At 43.0% G+C, this 11,988-nt stretch overlaps 1 protein-coding gene and 1 long non-coding RNA gene across 5 annotated transcripts in view; one reads left to right on the forward strand and one right to left on the reverse strand.

Moving 5' to 3' along the window:
• PPM1H (protein phosphatase, Mg2+/Mn2+ dependent 1H) overlaps nt 1-9,678 on the reverse strand; it is a 305,996-nt gene extending 296,318 nt beyond the window's left edge. For 2 of the 4 annotated variants that reach the window (XM_006072608.4, XR_003108843.3), the window contains exon 1: nt 8,783-9,674. In XM_006072608.4, coding sequence (XP_006072670.1) covers nt 8,783-9,027 — 245 coding nt within the window. In that variant the 5' untranslated portion in view covers nt 9,028-9,674. Of the gene's footprint in view, nt 1-8,782 lie in introns of all 4 variants that reach the window. The other 2 variants (XM_044941582.2, XM_044941581.2) reach the window with 2 other exon arrangements.
• LOC123333264 lies at nt 8,317-11,171 on the forward strand. Its single transcript, XR_006640954.1, has 2 exons — nt 8,317-8,456; nt 9,913-11,171. It is a non-coding gene; the product is annotated as an uncharacterized LOC123333264 (long non-coding RNA).
• The last annotated feature ends 817 nt before the right edge of the window (nt 11,172-11,988 follow it).

The raw sequence follows: 11,988 nt of genomic DNA on the forward strand, positions 1-11,988 counted from the left end.
TACAATTACCGAGCCCACGCTCTAGGGCCTGTAAGCAACAAACACTGAGCCTGTGTGCCCCAATTATGAAGCCGCCTGCCCTAGAGCCTCTGCAGTCCAACTGCTGAGCCTGGGAGCTGCGACTCCTGAAGCCCATGCACCATAGAGCCTGTGCTCCACAACAAGAGATGCTACTGCAATGAGAAGCCCACCACAACTAGAGAAAGCCGTGTGCACCAACCAAAACAAATAAAGAATTAAAAAAAAAAAAATATATATATATATATAACAAGAATGGATTGATGGATAGACAAATGATTAAGCAAAATGGGTATTTTGGAATCTAGATGGTGGGCATATGTGTGCTAAGTATACAATGGTTTTGAGCTTTCTGGATGTTTGAAAATTTTCATAACAATGCTGGAAGAAAATTATTCAAAATTAAATTCACAGTGAAGGAGACGGCAGGCCCCATGGGAAAAACCTCAGTCTGGAAGGGAAGACTGGTTCTCAGCCTAACTCCAGGAACTCACAAAGTTTAAAACTGGAAAGGGCCTTGGGAATCCTCCAGAACAAGTAAAATATATGGTTTTTGAGTCTATGAAAAATGAGAAAAATAGGAGCATAGCATTTTCAAAGAAACTAAAAACTTTTTTTTTTCTTTCTGAGAGTGTATGTCTCTACACTTCTGTTTCAAAATATCCTTTATTTCACAAAACGTTAGTATAGTAGATAAGAAATTTGGCTTTTTATGTCCTCACTTAGCAGTCAAATCTGGTCACCCTTGACTTCTGATCAATGTCCTCATCTCCTGTCTTGACCCTCAGCAAGAATCCCCCTACCCTTGATGTTTCCTCTTAGTAATTTTCCACCCACTGCCTCATTGCTCCGCTCTCTGGTTATAAATTTCCAGCTGTCTTTACTGTACTGGGAGTTTAATCTTATCTCTCTCCCCATTACAATGTCCCTACTGCCAACAGTCTTGAATAAAGTCTTTCTTACCATTTTAAGTGCCAGGATAATTTCTTTCTTAATCGTACCTTTGTACAGGTATGTATAAAGGCCTTGGGACCTTCAGGTACAGAGAACTTGGCACCTAATCATAATACTTGCTGAAAAGAACTATTTGCTTCCCTAGTGTGACCTTAAGGCTCCAAACACTGAGGTTTGAAATTTCCCAGAAGCATTAAGATGTTCAAAACAAAACAAACAACTTCCCTCACCCCGCAGTTTTGGTCTCTTATAATCTTAATACATGATTTCATTTCAACTTAATTTCAAAGAATAACTCTAAAGGGGGAAAGACTATGCCATAAACTTCTCTTCAGGATGATGACTATGTCCTAATTATGGACCCAGCATAGAAATACAATGATTTTATTGATTGGATGAGAAAAATAAAGGAAGCAGCTGAATGTTATTTATTTCCTGAGGGAATATCTCATAAATTCAAGGGAAAAATTATCAGTCATCTGTTAAAATTAGGCAAATCAGAGAAAATAATAAAGACACTTAATTCTTAAAGTAACTTATTTTTTAAATGTTTTAATTAAGAAAACAATTCCATTTACAATTGCATCAAAAAAATACCTAAGAATAAATTTAACTATGGATGTGGAACACCTATACACTAAAAACTATAAGACACTAGTAAACTAAGTTGAAGAAAATACAAGTTGATGAAAGATATTCTATGATTACAAGTTTAAAGAATTTTGTTAAAATGTCCACACTACCCAAAGCAATCTACAGATTCAATGCAATTCCTATAAAAATTACAATGGCATCTTTCACAGAAATAGAACAAACCATCCTAAAATGTGTACAGAACCACAAAAGACCTCAAATAACCAAGAAATCTTGAACAAGAACAAAACTGGAGGCATTACACTTAAAAATTTAAAACTAAAGTGATAGTAATACAAACAGTAGGGTATTGGCATGAAAACAGACACACAGATCAATGGAACAGAGTGGAGAGTCCAGAAACAAACTCACAACTATATGGTTAATTAGTTTAGGACAAAACAACCAAGAATACACCATGGGGAGAGGTCAGCCTCTTCAATAACTGGTGTTGGGGGAAATGGACAACACAGGTAAAAGAAAAACTCGATACTATCTTACATCCTATATGAAATTAACATAAGATGGATTAAAGACTTGAATGTGAAATTTGAAAATTCCTAGAAGAAAACATAGGCACTAATCTCCTTGACTTTGATCCTGGTAATGATTTTTTTGGATTTGACACCAAAAGCGAAGGTAACAAAAGTAAAAATAAACAAAACAGGCTACATCAAACTCAAAGCTTCTGCACAACAAAGAAGCCATTAGTAAAATAAAAAAATCTACTGAATGGGAGAAAATATTTGCAAATCTTATATCTGATAAAGAGTTTATATCCAAAATATATAAAGAACTCATATAACTCAATAGCAAAACAAACAAAAACCCCAAAGTCCTTAATTTTTAAAATGAGCAGAAGATACATTTTGCCAAAGATATACACGTGGCCAAACAGGTACATGAGAAAATGTTCAGTATCACTCATCATGAGTGAAATGCAAATGAAAACCACAATAAAATACCATCTCACACCTCTGAGAATGGCTATTATCAAAAAAATGAGAAATAACAAGCGCTGATAATGATGTGGAAAAAAAGGAACATTTGTACACTATTCATGGGAAGGTAAATTATCGAGACCAATATGGAAAACAGTAGAGAGGTCTCTCAAAAAATTAAAAATAGAACTATTATATGATCTAGCAACTTCACTTGTAGGTATTTATCTGAAGGAAACAAAATGCTAACTCAAAAAGGTATCTGCATTTCCAAGTTCATTGCGCCATTATTTATAGCAGCCAAGAAACGACCTAAGTGTCAACTGATAGATGAATGAATGAAGAAAATATGACATATATACAAAAGATATATATATTTAAAATGGAATATTACTCACCCGTAAAAAGGATATCCTACCATTTGCAACAACATAAATGGACCTTAGTGCCTTATATTAAATGGAATAATTCAGAGAAAGACAAACACCATATGATCTCACTAATATTTAGAATCTTAGAAAAGAAACAACCAAACTCATAGAGAACAGATTGATGGCTGCCAAGGACAGGGCCTGAAATGAAGGTGGTCAAATTGTACAAACTTCCAGTTATAAAATAAGTCCTGGGAATGCAATGTACAGCATGGTGACTATAGTCAATAACACTGTACTGTATATTTTAAAGCTACTAAAAGTTTTCACCACAAGAAAAAAAATTGTATCTGTGAGTTGGTGATGGGTGTTGACTATCTCACAATGGCTGAAACGACGGGTGATCATTTCACAGCACATGCAGGTATTGAATCATTAGGTTACACATTTGAAGTCAGTATATGCCAATGATATGTTAATTTTTAAAATTGTCTAGAATAACACATTTTTAGAAGTCAATTCTATTATGCAGTCAGCTTTAAGTTATCAGCCAATATGGACGTAACTGGGCTTCCCTGGAGGCTCAGACAGTAAAGAGCCTGTCTGCAGTGCGGGAGACCTGGTTTGATCCCTGGGTTGGGGAAGATCCCCTGGAGGAGGGCATGGCAGTCAACTTCAGTATTCTTGCCTGGAGAATCCCCATGGACAGAGGAGACTTGAGGGCTATGGGCTCACAAAGAATAGGACATGACTGAACGACTAAGCATAGCACACTGATGTAACTATAACAAGGAAGCACTGTGTGGTGGAGCAAAATCAGAGATGATGTCTGTCTAACTGGGGCTGAAACACAGGATAAACCAATATCTCACAAGAGTTAAATCTTCTGTCTGGAGCGTTACTAGTCTTTGATGAAGTGGAGCCATTTTTCTAAGAAAAGCAACAGCCCAGGAGCTCCACCCCAGAGGGAATGACTTCATTATAATCTGAAAAATGAAAGAGCGCTTAGCCACCTGCTTTAAAGTAGGAAATTAATACTTTCTGCAGGTTGGTGGAAAGGCAGGTGAAATACTTTAGACTACTTTGCACTAATCTTCAGAGAACTGCTAAGGAGAGCTCTGTTAAGTGAACCCCCCCACACAATAGTACACCCCATTCATTTTCCTCCATTATCCAACAAGAAGTAGAGAACCTCAAGTTTCTTCAGTTACAAGTCAAAGAGGAAGTTCCCAGGGAGGAGCTCTGCTACCAGGTATAAGAGGGGTGGGTGTAGCGGAGGTCAGAAGGGAAGAACAAAGGCCAGGGGATTTCTGAGCTTTGGGGCCAGGGAGAAATAGTGGTTTCTCTGCCATCACCATTAAACAGCCAACTAATGTGATTTATTTGTAATTGCTAATTAGGGCCAGTGACGCGGGAGATGGAACAGCCTACAGATTCCAAACTAAATTCTTGTGGGCTGTTTGCTGGATTTAAATAAGGTTATTTCATTAACATTTTCACTACCTTCATGAGACAAAAAGAACTTATATAACGTACATTTAATAGAAGCTCTCAAAGTAGCTTTCTTTAAATACCCATGTCTGGGGCAGTTTTGTAAGAAAAATAATTGAGAAAAAATTGCATAGTTACAGCTATAATCTAAGTAAAATGATGCTATAACTATGATTTATTCTTCCTGTACAAGCAAAGAAATCACTGATAAAACTTGAATATGATGGTTTCATAGAGCACTGCACATTCTCTGGCGTTATCTACTGCTGTAGTTTCAGGCACCAACTCCACATTCACTTGGATCTCTATGTCCAACTGACCATCAGTGGGAACGAGGCTGGGCAAACAGATCAAAGGGAACCCGAGTCAAAAAGCGGTCCTAACCCATTAAAAAACTGAACCCATTTCCAAGTGCTTGTAGCACTTGGGTAGTATTTAAACTTATGGAGAAAGAAAGGAAGCAGCTGCCCTATGAGGTCTCTGGGTCAGACCATTGCTTCTCATGGTTCTCTCTGAGCTGGTCTAACAGGCTAAGTCAGTAATTTAATACCAAACTAAAAAATACAACTTGCTAATCCATGTTTTCGTAAAGATTTTAACTCGGTGATTACTGTCTGTGACTGTAATGTTTTATAGCCTAGCAGACAGCCCTGAAACAAATGGCTAAACTTTTCAACCACGATAGGAGGCTTTCTGAGGAGCCAGGAAATTCCATGTAGCACAATGCCAATAAATATTGAATAAAAGAGGGTTTTCTGTTTCTAGATCCCCAAATCTTACAGGGATCACTTAGGCTAATTCTCTAGTTCTATAACCTATAGAGGGGCTTCCTTGGAGGCTCAGCACTAAAGAATCTGCCTGCCGATGCAGGTAATGCAGGTTCAATCCCTGGGTTGGGAAGATCCCCTGGAGAAGGAAATGGCAACTCACTCCACTATTCTTGCCTGGGAAATCCCATGGACAGAGGAATCTGGTGGGCTACAGTTCATGGGGCTACAAGAAGTTGTACACAACTTAGTGACTAAACAACAACATAACCTATAGAGCAGCTCCTTTTGAAAAGGATTAACAGTAAGCTGCAAAAACTAGACCATTTCTCCTTTTATTCTCTTTTCTACCAAACAAAAGTTCAACATTAGAGTTAACTTTCCTCTAACTCCTCAGTTACCAAGTGATGTCAATTTCTCCTCCTTAGGAAGGCTTACAAAGTAGCTCACTTTCTAGAAAGGTAAGCAAACCACCTGCGATTCAGGCTGTGACTCACACCCCTCTGATCCCCACTCTGAGCAATCTTCTTACCAATTCTCTCTCCCTGGTACCTTCTAAAACCAAGATAATTCCTCCTTCCAGTAGATCCTGAGCAGTATTACTGGCAGCCGCCTCTGACCATAACCACAGTTTCTACTTGTCTTTCTTTCCCCTTCTCTATTTCAACCATTTTGATCAATTGGGATGTATTGTCACAGGAAGATAAAGTATAGTTCAAGGTCTGAGGAAGTAGTTCATCACAAGGGAAGTGGCAAGACAATGTCAGTGGTTAATCCGGGATACAGATGGATGTGCCATAGTGTAACACACTGGAGGGAGGTAGTTTGGGCTTCCTTGGTGGCTCCAATGGTTAAGAATCTGCCTGCAATGCAAGAGACCTGGGTTAGACTTCTGAATTGGGAAGATCCCCTGGAGAAGGGAATGGCAATCCACTCCAGTATTTTTGTCTGGAAAATTCTATAGACAGAGAAATCTGGTGGGCTACAGTCCATGGAGCAGGGAGGTAGTCTGGTGTTATGGGCTCTGCAGTCAAACCGCTTAAGTGCAAATATAGGCTCTGTTAAGGTGGTAAGACCCTGGACAAGTTGCTTAACTATTCAGTGTGTCTGTATCCTTATCTATAAGATGGAAATATTAGTACCTACCTCACAGGATTGTTGTGAGAATCAAAGGATATGATACAAACCTGAAAACAGTATAATCACTAAACAGTAAGCATTATGCTAGTTACTTTTGAAATGTATAGTATGTATACATTCATGAAATGTATAGTATGTATACATTTGTAAATGTATTCATTTCAACAGAATGAGGTAATTCTATATTATTTTCTTGGAATAAAGTCCATGACATAGTGTTTTGTGAAACTGCAGAATAACATGCTTAGTTTGAGTCTATTTGAGAAAGGAAAAAGAAGAGCAGGATATTTATTTATAGGTGTCTCCAATTAAGTCTACAAAGGCAGGTACCACTACTCAAACACAGAATTGTCTGGGTAGATGGGGGTGGGGGGTGGCTTACATCTGCATACCGGTCTTTGCTTGAATTCACAAGTATATATTAATTTCATAACTAGCTTTAAAAACTGAACATTTTACAGTGGCCTTTCTAACCTTCCAACTGAACCTCCCTTATGTTCTAGTCAAGGAAAAGATAAGCTTGAGATAAGGAAGCTGAGGCCCAGGTAGGAGGAGGTACAACTCCTCCCACGGGTCTCATTTCAGATTCCCTTACAGTCTGTATAGCCCTTTGCACATCATCTGCTTGCCACAGTTTTCAAACTGATCGTTTTTTTCCCTCTTCCCCTTCCTTCTTGCTATCTGAGGCACTCCTTTAACTGTGTTCAAGTAGCTTCCACGTTGTGTTTTAACATCTTTCTTCCGAGCTCCCATAACTTTCTCACCACTTGCCTGCTTATCTCTTAGGCCCTTCAGACCTAAGTGCCATGGTCCTGGTGAACCCACTGGAGTGACAATGGGTCCCTACACATTTTGACGGCACAGCGCCCCTTTTACAGAACTGTAGGACAAACTTTGCTCCGAGTTGATTTTTTGCCTTGCAAAAGTCCAAATGATCTTCCACGCAAGATGGAGGGTTTGGCGGAGTCCGAGGTGGTATTTTAGTCAGGAAATAGTACTTGCTGCTTTGGAAGGCACTTTTCAACCACACAAATGTTTTTGCTTTAGTTTTATCCTCAAAGGTATAATAATATTTTGTACCTCCCTCACCCCAACGCTTTCTACCACGCCTGCCCTTTATTACGTGTTAATTTTTATTGTTTTAAAACGCACTCATCACTCTCACCTGTTTCCTATTTTTCACCCTCTAGTCACATAGCGCCATTTATACATATTTTCTATTTTAGCAGGTGGGGAAACAACTGTATGATTAAAGGGGAAGGAAAACAGAATTCGGAGTTCTCGGAAGAGGGTCTTGCAAACTGTCACCCCGGAACCCGGAGCGTCGGAGATCATGCCTGCTCGGGGCTATCCGGGCCACCAGAACAGGGACAGCATCAAAGCGCCGGGCTTCGGGAGAGCCGATTGGTGCCCCGATGAACCAATCAGCGGGCGAGGCTGTGCACCGGCGGGGGAGGGCCAAGATTATAGAGCGGATGGAGTTAAAGGAAAAGGGGCAGGTGTGCCAGGCAAGGTTTCGCGTGCACTTTTGCACCCACCGAGTCATTATTAATCCCGAAACTCTGGTCTCCTAAATTCTGCCTTCCGAATTTCCCAGTTTTATGACGCTGTATAGGGGAAATAAACAGTCCTTATCCTACCATTCATAAGAAGCTCAATGGAACAGCTGTAGGGTTGGGGGTGGGGAGGCCATTAAAATCCTTCCTCTCTCCTTTCCCAGTTCCACTCCAGGTCGTCAACGTAACTCAGTCGGTTCTTGAAATAGTAAATCACTCAACCCCTCACTTAATCGCCAAAGCTGATTACCAAAATGCTATCATTAGACACCTGGAAGAAGTTGCCCCCTCCCCAAGGACTGGGGGAAACAGTATTGGCATTCACTAAAGGCACAGAGTTTTCCCACCAGCAAAGAGAGAAGCCAAGGAGCTCTTAGGCTGAAGTCTGAGAAACTGAGACCTTTTGAGCTGTGCAACCCAGCGCCGGCCCGCGGCCGCCGGGACCACCGCCCCCAAAGCCCCAACCCCCGGCGCAGCGACAGTTTCTCCAAGCTCTACCCCACAAACTTCACGCGGAGGCACAAAGATTTGGGGGGATGGGCGCACAGACACCAGATTTCCCTGCTGTGTTTCAAACTTCAGCAGGTCTGTTCCACGCACTTTCTTCCAAGTGACACAGCCCTCAGATTCACAGCGGCGTCCAGCCTTAGCTTTCCCACGGTCCAGCGCTGCCACCCATCACCCATCTACCACCCAAACCCGGGCTGGAGACGCCGCGTCCTTGGGGCTGGGGGAAAGGGGAGGAGGAGAAGAGAGGAATGGCCAGCATAAGTTAAGAGGTGCCCTCCGCGGCCTGGACACCGGCAGCCAGCGGAGGGCCCTGGGGCTGAGGAACAAGGAGAGAGGAGAGCTGGAACCGTGCGGGGAAGGGCCGCGGAGAGAAGGGGCGCCGCCGGTGTCGCTGCACTCACTCTGCATAGCCAGTGGCCCAGGGCAGCCGCCGGGTCTCCTTGAGGATGAGGATTGGGCGGGCGATGTGGTCGGCGCTGCACTCCACCTCGTCCTGAGACAGCCCCAGGAACTCGGGTCGCCCGTAGGGGAAGCGCAGGGGCAGGTCCGAGCCTCCGCAGCCGCCGCTGCCGTGCTCGGAGCCTGAGCTGCCAGCCATGATGCCGCCCATGAAATTGGCCACGGCAGATTTCACTCGAGTGAGCATATTACTCCGGCGCCCGGCAGCAGTGGTGCGAGCAGGGGTCGGCGGCGGCGGCGGGAGCCGGGCTAGGCGCAGCGCGGGGCATGCAGGCTGCGGCGGGCGCCGGGCGCACGGGCAGCCGGGCCGCGGGGCTCGCCGCGCGGCTCCCAGAGCCTAATGCTGTAGGGGGCCGAGCCCCGGCCTCCCGCGCTCCCTGCCGCCGCCGCCTCCCCCCGCTGCACTTCCGCAACCGAGCGGCATGGAGCGGGCCCCCGGCCCAGCCGGGGGAGACGCCGAGCGCACCGGGAGCTGCTGCGCGGCTGCAGCTTGCAGCAGGTCCCTTCTCTGCCCGCAGCGCTCGACTCCTGCGTGAGCGGAACTGAGCCCACCCAGCGAGCCCGCGGAGCCGGCGCGGCTGCTGCCACGGCTACCGCCGCCGTCGAGTCATGTGATAATCCCGTTGCAAGGGCTCCAGCGGCTGCTGAGGCCGTGGCTCAGCCCCTCCCCTGCCGGCCCGAGCGAGGCTCGCACCCGGACCGTGACCTCCTGTGGGAGGGAGCGCCAGGCCCCGTCGGTACCTGGCGGAGGGGATGGGGGGCGCTGTGAGCCTGTGGCTGCACAGGTGTCAGGGGAGGTCACGTGGAGCCGGGCCGCCGGGAAAAGCCAGTTGAGGAATCCACTCGCGGAGGAATGCTGCCTACGCTTTCAAAAAGGGAAACTTCGGGAGCTGGAGGGGAAAAGGTAGACAGGTGAAATCCCGATGGGGCTGCTCCAGGTAATGGAGTGGAAAAGAGGAGCACCTGGTATGAGAGACTTCGGAGCAAAAAGCAACAACCCTCAGTGGTTGCACAAAAATCATTAAAAGTTTTTCCCGAGGCATTTATAGAATTACTTTTCTTTTTCTTTCAGTACCACCACACGCATCATTATCTGCGGAGCAGACCCTGTTTCAGTAAGGTTGATGGCCAAGAAAACAAAAGAGCTCTAAGAAATCAGAAGCAAGCACTATTTTACCTATTAATTAATTGTGTAATAGGTTTATACAAGCATTTTCCTTCAACATACCAACAAAACCGGAGTATCTTTTCAAAGCTGACCCTGTTTACTATTGATACACTTAATGCAGCCTTTTCTTTATTCAAAACATTGTTATAAAATTATCTAAGGGCACGTTAAAATGGAAGGAATTTTTAAAAAAACAAAGCAACTCAAATGCCAAAGTAAAAGTGAATAAATGTCTGGAACCATAACATTTTGTGGTAATCGTATTAAAACAAAATGTTTGTGAAGAATCGATAAATGTGCTTCATCGGGGGTAACGTTTGTTAAATGTTGCCTTAATTTTTTTTTTTTTTTTTTGCAAGAGAGCTGTGTCCTGTTCATGTTTACTTATTCTGTTTCCTGTTCCTATGTTTACCTACCATGTAATTTGCCAAGATTCTGTGTTACTTGTGGAGGTACACACTGAAAGGCTCACTTGGAAATCGGGAAGGAATACAGGCCCTTTTCTCAGTAAGTGGGGGCGGGGGAAAGAGCAGCCTAGGTTTTGGAAGGTAAGAAAATTCTTTGAACAGAAATTAGCATCCTGGCTTTTAGGGGAGAACTGAGTAAACTTCACTGATTCCCTTTATTCAGTATCTATACTTTTTAAGGCAATTTCTCCTTTGGATTTTTCATGAATAGGTACTTCAATTTACTATATACCAAATGATTATGTAAAAAACAACATTCAACCTTTCAGTGAATATCACGCCTGTCAATGAATTCTTTAATTCTTTTCTCAGAGGTAGCTCAACTGATAAAGAATTCGCCAGCAATAAGGAGACCCCAGTTTGAGTCCTGGGCCAGGAAGATCCGCTGGAGAAGGGATAGGCTACCCACTCCAGTATTCTGGCCTGGAGAATTCCATGAACTGTATAGTCCATGGGGTCCCAGAGAGTCAGACATGATTGAGTGACTTTCAGAACAGAAATGTAGTTTTTTATCTTGGCCCCCTTTCCCTAATTTTAAAATTGGGAGCAGAACTGAAAAAGATGCAAAAGCTGAAGAACCATCCCATCCCCCCTAAAGTCTTCTCAATCTTTGCTTTGTTCATTGTAAACTGCTTCTAAATGAGAAATATCAATGCAGTGATTAAACATCCAACCAACTATTAATACCTGCTCCAACATCCACTGAGTTATACAAACTTAGAATCTCTTTGTCAAGCTCTTGTAGAACAATGACCTTTTAACAACTTTCTATGGATACTTCCTGCTTTCCAGGTGGCTCAGTGGTAAAGAATCCATCTGCCAAGCAGGAGATGCTGTTTTGATCCCTTGGCTGAAAGATCCCTTGGAGAAGGAAATGGCAACACACTTCAGTATTCTTACCTGGAAAATTCCATGGACAGAGGAGCCTGGCAGGCTGCACATCACTGATCTCAAAGAGTCAGACATGACTGAGCAAGTAAACAGCAGCTATAACATAGATACTTCAGTAACAAATCTCTATTGAGATGAATTTACTATTTTCTTCCCTTTATTTCACCTTAGGGCAAAGCTTTACTAGAGGTTTTACTTTACCTAAGGCTTTCCTTAGTTATTTACTAGATAAAAGATTTATTTTTCAATTTATTTTTTTCTCTTTCTTTTTTTTAAATTTGATTTTATTTTTAAACTTTACATAATTGTATTAGTTTTGCCAAATATCAAAATGAATCCGCCACAGGTATACATGTGTTCCCGACCCTGAATCCTCCTCCCTCCTCCCTCCCCATACCATCCCTCTGGGTCGTCCCAGTGCACTAGCCCCAAGCATCCAGTATCATGCATTGAACCTGGACTGGCAACTCGTTTCATACATGATATTTTACATGTTTCAATTTAAATGTAGTACCCAATCGCGGTCAATAAATAAAGTTCAATAGTACAGACTGTAAACAAAAAAAGTAAAAGACCAAATCATTTCCCTAGGGGATGACCACTGTTATGATTTTCTGTAGGC

The sequence above is a fragment of the Bubalus bubalis genome, chromosome 4 (assembly GCF_019923935.1).
Source record: "Bubalus bubalis isolate 160015118507 breed Murrah chromosome 4, NDDB_SH_1, whole genome shotgun sequence".
NCBI classification, from domain to species: domain Eukaryota; kingdom Metazoa; phylum Chordata; class Mammalia; order Artiodactyla; family Bovidae; genus Bubalus; species Bubalus bubalis.